At 48.2% G+C, this 13,652-nt stretch overlaps 2 protein-coding genes across 2 annotated transcripts; both read left to right on the plus strand.

The window, feature by feature from the left end:
• Nucleotides 1-3,051: 3,051 nt before the first annotated feature.
• LOC105994357 (galactoside 2-alpha-L-fucosyltransferase 2-like) lies at nt 3,052-4,059 on the plus strand. Its single transcript, XM_013027829.1, has one exon. It carries the CDS (start codon nt 3,214-3,216, stop codon nt 4,057-4,059), a length of 846 nt encoding a protein of 281 aa, XP_012883283.1. The 5' UTR covers nt 3,052-3,213.
• A 6,809-nt stretch (nt 4,060-10,868) lies between these two features.
• On the plus strand, nt 10,869-11,921 carry LOC105994140 (galactoside 2-alpha-L-fucosyltransferase 2-like). The gene has a single exon (XM_013027570.1). It carries the CDS (start codon nt 10,869-10,871, stop codon nt 11,919-11,921), a length of 1,053 nt encoding a protein of 350 aa, XP_012883024.1.
• The last annotated feature ends 1,731 nt before the right edge of the window (nt 11,922-13,652 follow it).

The following is a 13,652-nucleotide window of genomic DNA, read 5'->3' on the forward strand; positions in this document are numbered from 1 at the left end:
GGCAGCCTTCCTGCCTGAGTGGGAGGGGATCCCGGCAGACCTGTCCCCGCTACTCAAGCACTAGGCACCCTGTCCCTGGCAGCCCTTGGGTTCCCGGGCCTGAGGAGGGCATTGACCAATGCCTGTGACCCCAGCATGGACACAAAGGCTGATGTAGGCTGAATGTAGCCCAGGCAAGAAGCCAGACTGGATCTCCAAAGTAGCCAGCAAAGAACAGGGCTTGGGAGCATGGCTCAGCAGTACCATACCAATCTTGCAATCGCATGGCCCTGAACTCAAACCCTCGTGTCACCAAATTCCCTAGCCCCTGTAACCTGCACACAAAAAGAATAAAACCGGAAGAAAAATAACTGACTTTTGCAAGGGTGATTTCATTGTGACACTCCTGTACATGTGTACATATGCTCTATCAACTTTATCCCTCCATCACTCTGCATTATATAATTATCTTCAAACAACGTGACTCCCACCTATAATCTAGACTACCCAGTAGGCTGGTACCTGGAGGATCACAGTTCAAAACCAGTCCAGGTAGAAAAGTTCAATGGACTCTTATTTGTTTATTTATTTTGCCAGTTGCGAGGTTTGAACTCTGGGCCTGGGCACTGTCCCTGAGCTCTTCAGCTCAAAGCTAGTGCTCTACTACTTGAGCCGTAGCGCCACTTCTGGCTTTTTCTGCTCATGTGGTGCTGAGGAATCAAACTCATGCAAGGTAAGTATTCTACCACTATACCACCTTCCCAGTCCTGGACTCCATTTTTAAAATAAGCTTTGGGCCAGGTGCAGGACACTCATGCCTGTAATCCTAGCTATTTAGGAGGCTGAGATCTGAGTATCACAATTCAAAGCTGGTCCGGGCAGGAAAGTCCCTCAGACTTATCTCCAATTAACCACCCGAAACCCAGAAGTGGGGGCATGGTTTAAAGTGGTAGAGCACTATCCTTGAGCTGTAGATTTCAGGGACAGTGCCCAGGCTAAGCACTGGCAAGAAAAAGAAAAAAAGGAGCTTAGCCCTGCCAGACGCCGGTGGCTCACACGTGTAATCTTAGCTGCTAAGTATGCTGAGATTTCCCAGGGAGGAAAGTCCGTGAGACTCTTTATGTCCAATTAACTACCAGAAAATCGGAAGTGATGCTGTAACTTCAGTGGTAGAGTGCTCACCTTGAGCTGAAGAGCTGAAGGACAGTACCCAGGCCAAGAGTTCAAGCCCTGTGACCAACAAAAAACAAAACAAAAAGTCAGTCTTGAGATGTGGCTCAAGAGTTAGAGCATCAGTCATGAACCAAACAAGCAAATCAGGTATAAAGCCTTGAGTTCAAATCCTAATACTGTCTAAACAAAACAACAACACACACACATACAGGAAATCAATCTCAATTTCACTGTTGTAGTTTCATTCTCCTGATAGGGTACATTAAATTGAAAAGCTTGGTATATTACTTAGGATCCCTGTAAAACATCTTATAGTGGAAGACAAAGCTGGCTTGTCCATATGGGGAAATAAGACTTGAGAACTCCCAATGTCAGAGAATACATGTCCTAATTCTACATAATTTTCATTTTGGAGGTGAAAGGGGCCTGGGAAATACACACCTAATTGAAAACTTTAGGTCTATAGACCCACAATGACTCAGAAGATTGTCTCTGATTGGCCAATTTTGCTATACTTCATTTGCATAGCACCAACCAATCAGAGCCCAGCCCAGGGTATATAAACCCCTAGACTCAAGACACTGGAAAGCAGAGGAGCTGCAATCTTTCCCACTGGCAGTTGAATCTCCTGAATAAAGTTCTTCAAGAGGCTCGGCCTTCACTGTCTGGTGAGAATGTGAAATACATTTACTGTGGGGTCAATTGTTTCTTTTTTTGTTTTTTTTTTGGTCAGTGGGGCTGGAACTCTGGGCATGGGCACTGTCCCTGTGCTCTCCAGCTCAAGGCTAGCCTTGTACCACTTGTGCCACAGAGCAGCTTGTAGCTTTTTCTTTTTTGTGTGCTAATGAGGCATCAAACCCTGGGCTTCAGACATGGTAGGCAAGCAGTTGACCACTAAGCCACATACCCAGTCCAGCCCTAGTTTTAAATGACTGACAGGCAAGACTGTAAGTTCCTCCTCATTTACAAAGTAGACAAACATGGATATTAGACAGACAGGCTTGTAAATTATTTTCTTTTTATCTCCTGGCTCTGATTCCATTTCAAGTGCCCAGTACAAGTGACACCATCCCTCTTATCTGAGCGGTGTCTTCCAACTAACTGGATGCTCCATCATTGGCAGGACACGCTTTGTCCCAGGAGTGTCTTCTCCATGCTGGAATAATGCTCCATTGGCCTCAGCTCTCTATCCCAAGGCTAATGCTCTATCATGTCAGCCACAGCACCACTTCTAGCACTGTGCTGGATAATTAGAGACAAGAGTCTCACCACAGTCCCCAGATCAAATGAGTCTTTCTTTTCTTTTCTTTTTTTCTTTCATGCTTTCTTGCTTTCTTTGTGTGTCAGTCATGGGGCCTGAACTCTGGGCCTGGGCGCTGTCCCTTAGCTCTTCAGCTTAGGGCTAGCACTCTACCACTTGAGCCACAGCACCACTTCTGGCTTTTTCTGCTTATGTGGTGCTGAGGAATTGAACCTAGAATCTCATGCATGCAAGGCAAGCACTCCTACCACTGAGCTATCTTCCCAGTTCCTCAAATGAATCATTGACAACAGATCCTTACTCCAACTGAAGCAACAAGTAGATCAATAGAAATAACTTTTAAGCAGGGCTTACCTTGAACTTATTAGGAATCAAAGTTAACATACTAGCTACAGCAGACGTTGATGAAAGTGAACTATATTCATATACACCTGGGGTCATAGGATGGAGTTTAGTCCTTCAGGTAGGATTATAGGCCTGAGCCAGGAGCACCTGGCCCCTTGTCTTGGTCTCTATTTTCATCACCACCGATCTCTACAAGGGCACTCATGCATTCCACATGGCTGACCGCTGCTCAAGACCTAATGTGTGCTCTCCCCTCCCCCACAGCCATGGGCAGCACCACACAGAGGACTTTCTTCTACCCCCTGGCACACACCATCCTCTTCATCTTCATCGCCTCCACCCTCTTCCACATCCAGAAACGACTAGTGAGGCAAGATGAGCAGATATGGGTGTCTCATCCAGTCACAGAGACCCGAGCAGAGTGGAGGAAGCCCACAAGCCGTGCCCAGCTGGACATGTGGACCATTAACTCCATTGGCCGCCTGGGGAACCAGATGGGTGAGTACGCCACGCTCTATGCCCTGGCCAAGATGAACGGACACCAGGCCTTCATCCCTGCTCCAATGCACAGCATGCTGGCCCCCATCTTTAGGATCAGCCTCCCAACACTGGATGTCATCACGGAGCGCGGGGTCCCCTGGCACCACTACCACCTCAACGACTGGATGGAGGAGCGTCACCGGAACATCACCAGCCACTATGTGCGCTTTACAGGTACACCCTGCTCCTGGACTTTCTACCACCACCTGCGCCCTGAGATCCTGCAGGAGTTCAGCTTGCACGAGCACGTGCGTGAGGAGGCCCAGGCCTTCCTGCGGGGCCTGCGTGTGAATGGGAGTCAGCCCCGCACCTTTGTAGGGGTGCATGTGCGCCGGGGAGACTATGTCCACTTTATGGCCCATGTGTGGAAAGGGGTGGTGGCCGATCGGGGCTACCTGCAGCAGGCCATGGATCGGTTTCGAGCCCGGTTCGAATCTCCAGTGTTTGTGGTCACCAGCAACGACATGGCCTGGTGCAAGGACAACATCAACACCTCTCTTGGGGACGTGGTGTTTGCTGGCAATGGCATGGAAGGCTCACCAGGCAAGGACTTTGCCCTACTCACGCAGTGCAACCACACCATCATGACCATCGGGACCTTTGGCATCTGGGCTGCCTACCTGGCTGGTGGAGACACCATTTACCTGGCTAATTACACGCTCCCCCAGTCTCCTTTCCTCAAGTTCTTTAAGCCAGAGGCAGCCTTCCTGCCTGAGTGGGAGGGGATCCCGGCAGACCTGTCCCCGCTACTCAAGCACTAGGCACCCTGTCCCTGGCAGCCCTTGGGTTCCCAGGCCTGAGGAGGGTATTGGCCAATGCCTGTGACCCCAGCATGGACACAAAGGCTGATGTAGGCTGACTGCAGCCCAGGCAAGAAGCCAAACTGAATCTCCAAAGTAGCCAGCAAAGAACAGGGCTGGGAGCATGGTTCAGCAGTACCATACCTTCTCACAATCTTATGGCCCTGAACCCAAACTCTCATGTCACCAAACTCCCTAGCCCCTGTAACCTGCACACAAAAAGAATTTAAAAGGCTGTGCGCTGGTGGCTCACGCCTGTAATCCTAGCTACTCAGGAGGCTGAGATCTGAGGATCACGGTTCAAAGCCAGCCCGGGCAGGAAAGTCTGTGAAACTCTTATCTCTAATAAACCACCAGAAAACCGGAAGTGGTGCTCAAGTGGTAGAGCGCTAGCCTTGAGCTGAAGAGTTGAGGGACAGCACTCAGGCCCAGAGTTCAAGCCCCATGACCGACCAAAAAAAAAAGAAAAAAAAAAGAATTAAAAAGGAAGAAAAATACCTGACGTGTGCAATGAGATTTCATTGTGACACTACTGTACATGTGTACATATACTCCATCAACCTCACCCCTCCATCACTCTACATTATATAATTCTCCTTTTCAAACAATGTGGCTCCCACCTACAATCCAAACTACCCAGCTGGCTGAGACCTGAGGATCACAGTTTAAGCCAGCCCAGGTAGAAAAGTTCAATGGATTTCATCTTTCAAATAAGCTTCAGGCTGAGTGCTGGTTGCTCATGCCTGTAATCCTAGCTACTCAGTAGGCTGTGATCTAAGGATCACGGTTCAGAGACAACCCTGGAAGGAAAGTCTGTGAGACTCTTATCTCCAATTAAACACCAGAAAACCAGAAGGGACGCTGTGGCTCAAAGTGGTAGAGCACTAGCCTTGAGCTGAAGAGCTTGGGGATAGGGCCCAAGCCCAGAGTACAAGCCCCACAACCAAAAAAAACAAAAACAAAAAACACTACAAACAAAACAACACAACACAATGATACAGAAAATCAATCTCAATTTCACTGTTGTGGTTTCATTCTCCTAGTACTGAAAGGGTACATTAAATTGAAAAGTTTGGTAGATTACTTAGGACCCCAGTAAAACATCTTACAGTGGAAGACAAAGCTGGCTTGTCCATATGGGAGAGAAGACTTGAGAAAATGTAAGATTGTTTCAAAACTCCCAATGTCAGAGAATACATGTCCTAGTTCTACATAATTTTCATTTTGGAGATGAAAGGGTCCTAAGAAATATACACCTAATTGAAAACTTTAGTTCTACAGACCCACAGTGGCTCAGAAGATCATCTCTGATTGGTCAGTTGTGCTATACTTCATTTGCATAGCACCAACCAATCAGAGCCCAGCCCAGGGTATATAAGCCCCTAGATTCAAGCCACTGTAAAGCAGAGCAACTGTAAACTTTTCCCCTGGCTGTTGATTCTCCTGAATAAAGTTCTTCAAGAAGCTCAGCCTTACTGGGCCCTGGTGGCTCACACCTATAATCCTAGCAACTCAGGAGGCTGAGATCTGAGGATCATGATTCATAGCTAGCCTAGGCAGGCAAGTCTGTGAGACTCTAAACCACCAGAAAACTGGAAGTGGTGTTGTGGCTCAAGTGATTGAGTGCTTACCCTGAGCTGAAGAGCTGAAGGACAGCGCCCAGGCAAGAATTCAAGCCCCACATTTTCCAAAAAAAAAAAAAAAAGGCCAGGCGCTGGTGGCTTATACCTGTAATTCTAGCTATTCAGAAGGCTGAGGTCCTAGGATTGGGGTTCAAAGCCAGCCTTGGAAGGAAAGTCTGTGAGACTCTTATCTCCAATAAACCCCCAGAAAACTGGAAGAGACAATGTGGCTCAAAGGGGTAGAGCTCAGGGACACGGCCAGGTCCAGAGTTCAAGCCACACAACTGACAAACCAAAAAAATTACTATTATTATTAAAGTGTTCAACAGAGAAACTACCATTTTATAAGTAATGAGTACCTTTCTTTTTTTCTTTCTTTTTTGTCGGTCATGGGTCTTGAACTGTGGGCCTGGGTGCTGTCCCGCAGCTCTTCAGCTCGAGGTGAGTGCTCTATCACTTAAGCCACACCATCACTTCTGGTTTATTGGAGATAAGATTCTCAGGGACTTTCCTGCCCCAGCTGGCTTTGAACCATGATCCTCAGATCTCAGCCTCCTGAGTAGCTAGGATTACAGGAGTGAGCCACCAGCTCACTAGCCTAGCTAGTACATTTGTTTTCTTTCTTTTTATTTTTGCCAGTCCTGAGGCTTGAACTCAGGGCCTGGGCACTGTCTCTGAGGTTCTTTGGCTCAAAGCTAGCACTCTACCACTTAAGCCAGAGTGTCACTTCCAACTTTCTCTGTGTATGTGGCAGTGAGGAATTGAATGCCAGGCAAGCATTCTACCACTAAGCCACATTCCTAGCCAAGTACATTTCTTTTTTTAGACAATGTGATCCCCAAATCATTTTTTCAAAGAAACAAATAGCCTGTGTGTGGCTGTGTTGCCCAAGTTACCCTTGCTTTCCCCCATTTTGTTTTTGACAGCTGTGCTACACAGCCCAGCAGCCACTGTTGCACAACCACCACTGGGAAGTTTGATTTCTCCCACAGGAGACTATGAACTATTGTTGGAAGTCACCTAGTTATCTATTTCACTGTATAATCTACTTGGCTAAGGTCTCTATCATCAGGTGAGTCATGCTTTTGCTTCATCAACAGCTTCAGGAGTCCCGTGTGTTCTGGGCAACCATCCCAGTCCTGAAAACAATTTCTCTTGTAGAGCAGGGACAAAAGAAACCAGTGTTCTGTTCAGGTCAGGAGTGGCAGTCCACTCCTGTATTTCCAGAGACAGAGGTAGTAGGATTGTGAGTCCCTGGCCACCAGAGAAAAGTTAGAACCTGTCTCAAAAAGAAACTACAAGCTTTGTGAGTACACAGCTTCCCAGAGACATATGTATGCTCACACTGTGTGGATAGCAGTGTAACTATGCACACACCCATAGAAGTGACAACAAGGAAGCATTTACCTGTGTGAACACTGGAGAGCCCTAGATGCGTAGTAAAAGTCAGGTGCCAAGTATTTACACAACAGAGGGGCACTCCTACCTACCCACAGTGGTGTATTCCCACAACCCTGGTTACTGCTGCATGGCTAGCACTCACGTGTGCTCACTCCCCTCCCCCACAGCCATGGGCAGCACACGCATGCCCTTCTCCTTCCCCATGGCCCCCTTCAGTGGAATAGTCTGGCAGAGGTGGTGGCCCAACTCGGTAAGAAAGTGAAAAGAAATGAGAGTGAGAAAGAAAAAAAGGACAGGTGTCTCCATACTCACTGCCCAGTTATCAGTCAGACTCATCCGCAACAGGCAAGATCTGAGGTAGTTCAAAGCCAGCCCAGCAAAGGAAAAACTATGAGACTCTCCTCTCTAGTTAACCACCAAAATTCCAGAAGTAGAATTGTGGGTCAAGTGGTAAAGTGCTAGCCTTGAACAAGTAAAAGCCCAAAAAACAGCCTTCAGGTCCAGAGTTCAAGCCTTAGGACTGACACACAAAAACAAAAACCTACAGAAAGTGCAAGATTCAAAATCCTGGCTGTCCAGAAAAGACACGCACCCGCGCCCCACCCACATCCTCCCTGTTCTACAGAATCCTGGAGGCAGACCTAATTGAGAACTACAGCCTGAGTTCTGTAGCCCACCATCACTCAGTGGCTCTTCTCTGATTCGTCAGTTGTCATATACCTCATTTGCATAGGGGCAACCAATCAGAGCCCAGCCCAGGATATAAAAGCCCCTAGATTCAGCACCTGCATGATAAAGCTGTGGCCATTTTGTGCTGAGTCATCTCTCTCCTGACCCCCAAAGGAGCTGCAGAAGTGGTTGGTTTTCCTGTTGTGGTCAAGGAGCCAGAAGAGTTGCCAGGAGAAGGAGCTCTGCCCACTGAGGACACCCAAAACCAGCGGTACCAGTACCCATCCCTGGCACTACTGTGCTCTACTCACCTTACGTATTTGGTTTGGGTTTTTTGTTTCATTTTTTAGTACAGATTAATTGTACCAAGGGGTTTCACCATCGTTATGTCACAAAGGCATTTATTATGTTTTAATTACAATAATTCTCTGTATTACTCTCTTTTCCCCAAATTCTCAAGCCCTCATTATTATTTTATTTTTTTTCATTATTTTATTTTTATATTTTGTTGATCCTAGGACTTGAACCATGGGCCTGAGGCTCTGTCCTTCAGCTCCTTTTGCTCAAGGAATAGAGACACAAAGCACTCTACCACTCTAAGCCATAGTGCTATTTCCACCTTTTTCTGAGTAGTTTATCGGAGATTAGCATTTTGCAGACTTTCCTGTCATTAGCTTCAAACTGCCAACCCAGATCTCACCCTCCTGAGTAGCTAGGAATAGAGGCATGTCCCACTGGCACCCAGCTATTGTTATTATTGTTATTATTATTAGCTTTTTACTAGGGCTTGAATTTAGAGCCCTGTGCGTTTTTCAGTCACAGCTGGCACTCTTAACATTTTGAGCTGTGCCTACAGTTTGGCATTTTCCTGGCTATTTTAGAGATAGAAATTTAGTCTTATATCCAGGCTGGATATGAACAATGGTCTTCAGATCTCAGCCTTCTGAGGAGCTAAGGTTAAAGATATGAGCTACTAAGCCGGGCGCTGGTGGCTCATGCCTGTAATCCTAGCTACTCAGGTGGCTGAGATCTGAGGATCGAGGTTAAAGCCAGCCCGGGCAGGAGAGACCGTGAGACTCCTATCTCCAATAAACCACCAGAAAACTGGAAGTGGCGCTGTAGCTCAAGTGGTAGAGCGCTCGCCTTGAGCTGAAGAGCTGAGGGACAGCGCCCAGGCCCAGAGTTCAAGCCCCACAACCGACAAAAAAAAAAAAAAGATATGAGCTACTAGTGTCCAGCAGCTTTTTTGGGGGTGGAGTGGGACAGTCAGGAGCCTGGGGCTTGAACTTAGGGCCTGTTTTCTGATCCTGAGCCTCTTTGTGCTCAAGACTAGTGCTCTACCACTTGAATCACAGTGCTACTTCTCGCTTTTTCTGAGTAGTTTATTGGAGATAAGCGTCTCCTAGAAGCTGGGCGCCGGTGGCTCATGCTTGTAATCCTAGCTACTCAGGAGGCTGAGATCTGAGGATCATGGTTCAAAGTCAGCCCTCGCAGGAAAGTCCATGAAACTCTCATCTCCAATAAACCACCAGAAAACCGGAAGTGGTGCTGTAGCTCAAGTGGTAGAGTGCTAGCCTTGAGCTAAAGAGCTGAGGAACAGTGCTAAGGCCCAGAGTTCAAGCCCCATGACTGACAAAAAAAAAAAAAAAAAGTCTGGTAGACTGTTTTACCCACGGGTCTTGGAACTGCAATCCTCAGATCTCAGCCTCCTGAGTAGCTAGGATTACAGGCGTGAGCCACCAGCATCTGGCTCCCAGCACCATTTATTTTTTTATTTTTATGTTTTTGGTAGTACTAAGACTTGAATTCAGAGCCTGAGCACTGTCTCTTAGCTTTTTCACCCAACATTAGCTTTGGTTTTGTAGCACTTGACCTACAACTCCACCTCTGGCTTTTTTGTGTGTGTGTGTGCCAGGGCCTGAGTGCTGTCCCTTAGTCTTTTCTTTCACAGATAGCACTCTACCACTTGAGCCACATCTCTATTTCATGCTTTTTGCTGGTTAGTTGGAGATAAGAGTCTCTCAGACTTTCCTGCCCTGGATAGCTTTTTTGTTTTTTTCCTTCGGTGGTAGGTCTTGAACTCTGGACTTGGGCGCTGAAACTTAGCTTTTCGGCTCAAAGCGCTCAACCACATGAGCCACAGTGCCACTTCTAGAGGTTTATTGGAGATAAGAGTATCATGGACTTTCCTGCCAGAGCTGGCTTGAACCACGATCCTCAGATCTCAGATCCTCAGATCTCAGCCTCAGTAGCTAGCATTACAGGCATGAGCCACCGATGCCTGGCTCCCTGGCTAGCTTTGAACCAAGAACCTCAGATCCCAGCTTCTTCTATATCTGGGATTACAGGCATTAGCTACGGTGCTTGGCAAATACTCCTGGATTTTTACTGGTTAATTGGATTTTGTCTCAGGGACATTCTTGCCCTGACTGGCTTCAAACAGCAATCCTCGGGCTGGGAAGGTGGCTCAGTGGTAGAGTGCTTGCCTTGCAATGCATGAGGCCCTGGGTTCGATTCCCCAGCACCACATAAGCAAAAAGAAAAAAGCCGGAACTGGTGCTATGGCTCAAGTGGTAGAGCGCTAGCCTTGAGCTGAAGAGCTGAGGGACAGCGCCCAAGCCCAGAGTTCAAGCCCCATGGCCGACCAAAAAAAAAAAAAACAGCAATCCTCAATTCTCAGCCTCAAATACGGCTTAAGTGGTAGAGCACCAGCTTTGAGCAAAAGACAAAAATGCAAAAACAAGAGTGTGAGGCCTTCAGTTCAAGTCCCAGACCTGGTACATGTAACAAAGCTTTGTGAGCACAGAACTTCATAAATACCCATGTACATACACAATGTATAGATACCCCCAAACACACTCACCATGCACACGCACACCTGTGAAATACACCCCTGCAGAAACTCTGGACAGCCATACATCCATGCCAAAAGCTATGTGTTAAGAGCTTACACACACAACAGAGATGAGCCCTCCCACACACCCACGCCACATGTTTGCACAGTTATAGGTGTGCTTTCTAGCACCCTGCTTGCTACTACAGGTGAGACCTAATGTGCACTCTCCCCTCTCCACAGCCATGGGCAGCAGGAAGTTTCCTTTCTCCTTCCCCACAGCCCGCTTGGTCTTCTTCATCCTCATCGCCTCCACCATCTTCCACTTCCAGCAGCGCCCAGTGAGGGTCCACCCCACTCATGCCCAGGAGGAGACAACATCGGTGTCATTTCCAGGGTTGGTGATCCCACTGGTAACATGGAAGAAGCCCACTAATGACGAGCCACTGAGCTTCTGGACCATCAAAGTGAGAGGCCGCCTGGGGAACCAGATGGGCGAGTACGCTACACTGTACGCCCTGGCCAAGATGAACGGGCGCCCGGCCTTCATCCCTGAAGACATGTACAGCACCCTGGCCCCCATCTTCAAGATCAGCCTCCCAGTGCTGCACAGAGCCTTAGAGCAATGGATCCCCTGGCACAACTACCTGCTCAACGACTGGATGGAGGAGAGCTACCGACACATCTCCAGCAACTTTGTGCGCTTCGGGGGCTTCCCCAGCTCCTGGACCTTCTACCACCACCTGCGCCCTGAGATCCTGCAGGAGTTCAGCTTGCATGAGCACTTGCGCGAGAAGGCCCAGGCCTTCCTGCGGGGCCTGCAAGCAGACAGGGGCCAGCCCTGCACCTTTGTAGGGGTGCACGTGCGCCGGGGAGACTATGTCCACTTTATGCCCTATGTGTGGAAGGGGGTGGTGGCCGATCCGGACTACCTGAAGCAGGCCATGGACTGGTTTCAAGCTCGCTATGATTTTCCAGTCTTTTTGGTCACCAGCGATGACATGGCCTGGTGCAGGGAGAACATCAACGCCTCCTTTGGCGACGTGGTGTTTGCCGGGAATGGCAATGAGCATTTGCCAACCCAGGACTTCGCCCTGCTCACGCAGTGCAACCACACCATCATAACTGTCGGGACCTTCGGCATCTGGGCTGCCTACCTGGCCGGTGGAGAGACCATTTACCTGGCCAATTACACCCTCCCCAACTCCCCCTTTCTCAAGGTCTTTAAGCCAGAGGCAGCCTTCCTACCTGAGTGGGTGGGGATCCCGGCAGACCTGTCCCCGCTACTGGAGAACTAGCCACCCTGTCCCTGGCAGCCCTTGGGTTCCCAGGCCTGAGTTGGGCAGCACGACACCATCTCTTTGCATGGAGTTGCCTTGAACTACAAGTAATTCAACTCCCAACTCCAGGCAACTCTACAGCCCGATGGCATTTTCAGTGAGCCCTAACTCCATCCATCTTCTTGCTGTACCTTCAGTGTCTCATCTTAGGCCCATTTGCCTGCTGAGCCCAAAAGGGCTGCCACATTTCTAAGCATCACATACAGACAACCCCTTCCAGCAGTAGTGAAGGAAAAAATAAAAATGTTTCATTCTTATTTTGGTTCCCTTCTGAAAAATGAATGTCAGGTGATGGTGTCTTATATTTGTAATCCTAGGTACTCAAGAGGTTGAGATCTGAGGATCATGGTTCAAAGCAGGCCTAGGTAGGAAAATCATTTAAGACTTATCTCCAACTAAGCACACACACACACACACCAAACAGAAGGAAAGCTGTGGCTCAAATTGGTAGAGCACTAGCCTAGAGTACAAAAGCTCAGATAAAGCACCCAGTCCCTGAGCTCAAGCCCAGGACTGGCACAAAAGAGAGAGAGGGAAACCTGTGGTAGTCTGTTTTCCATTACTATCATGAAATACCTGGGGCTGGATCACATTGTAAGTGCCTGGCCGGGGCATTGTAGTGGATGCCCTCATAATGGCAGGAGGTCCGAGGAGGAAGCAGAGAGGCCAGGCTGGGTCTTGCTGGAAAGAGAACAATGCTGTTTCTTTCTAAGCCTAGTTCATGTCCTAAGCTGTCTCAGGCCCAGTACCTCACATTAATACGTGGAGGAGCTGGGGCTCCACATCATATTAAAACCATAGCACACCCACCGAGCAACTCAATCTCTTATCTCTCCCAAGAATTGTATCTCGCCTGTGAAGAAATAGGGTGAATGAAACATACAGCACTGGCTCGGCCTGGGGCTCCTCAGAAGGACATAGCAATTTGCTGACAAGCTGGGTGGCATTACCAAGTGGAGGCCCTAGGTCTGCATGTAGGATATCCACTGCACAAAGTTACCTGGGCAAAGACGTCAAAGTTCAATGAGGAGAGACTGTCACGTGATTGTCCTCAGCTTCCCAGATTGAACACCACCAGTCATTTGTGCACACATCTGGAGGACTTCACACTTCCCATCAGGCTTTTCTAGTCTGTGCATCTGGATCTCTTGGGGCAGGGTTTTGTGGCTGGGTGCCCATGGAATAGGGGATTGCCTTATGTCATGAAGTTAAAGTTTCTCCCTTTATAATTCCAGAAACCCTCTTTCCAATCTCCACTCATTGTATACAGTTTGAATGGTTGTGGAGAAATGGGTAGGGACAAGGGGTGTGGCAGTGAGTGCTAGTAATCCCAGCGCACAGGGAAACGCCCAACTCAAAAATCACTAGCAAAAGGCCCAGCTGGAGGCGTGGCTCAAGTAATAGAGCACCAGCCAAGAAAGAAATATGCGTGTGTGTAAAGCCCTGAGTTCACACCCAGTTACTGCCTAAATAAATAAATCCAAGCAAGAAAAAAAAATCCAGCCAGGCACTGGTGGCTTATGCCTGTAATCCTAGCTACTTGGGGGGCTGAGATCTGAGGATTGTGGTTCAAAGCTAGCCCATGCAGAAAAGTTGGTGAGACTCTTATCTCCAATTAACCATCAGAAAACCAGAAGTGGAGCTGTGGCTCAAAGTGGTAGAATGTTAGCCTTGAACAGAAAAGTCCAG

This window comes from Dipodomys ordii, unplaced genomic scaffold, assembly GCF_000151885.1.
Source record: "Dipodomys ordii isolate 6190 unplaced genomic scaffold, Dord_2.0 Scaffold105, whole genome shotgun sequence".
NCBI lineage: Eukaryota > Metazoa > Chordata > Mammalia > Rodentia > Heteromyidae > Dipodomys > Dipodomys ordii.

Excerpts from the sequence above, each read along its gene's own strand:
- LOC105994357 (XM_013027829.1), top strand. The coding sequence starts at position 3,214 with ATGTGGACCATTAACTCCATTGGCCGCCTGGGGAACCAGATGGGTGAG.
- LOC105994140 (XM_013027570.1), top strand. The coding sequence starts at position 10,869 with ATGGGCAGCAGGAAGTTTCCTTTCTCCTTCCCCACAGCCCGCTTGGTC.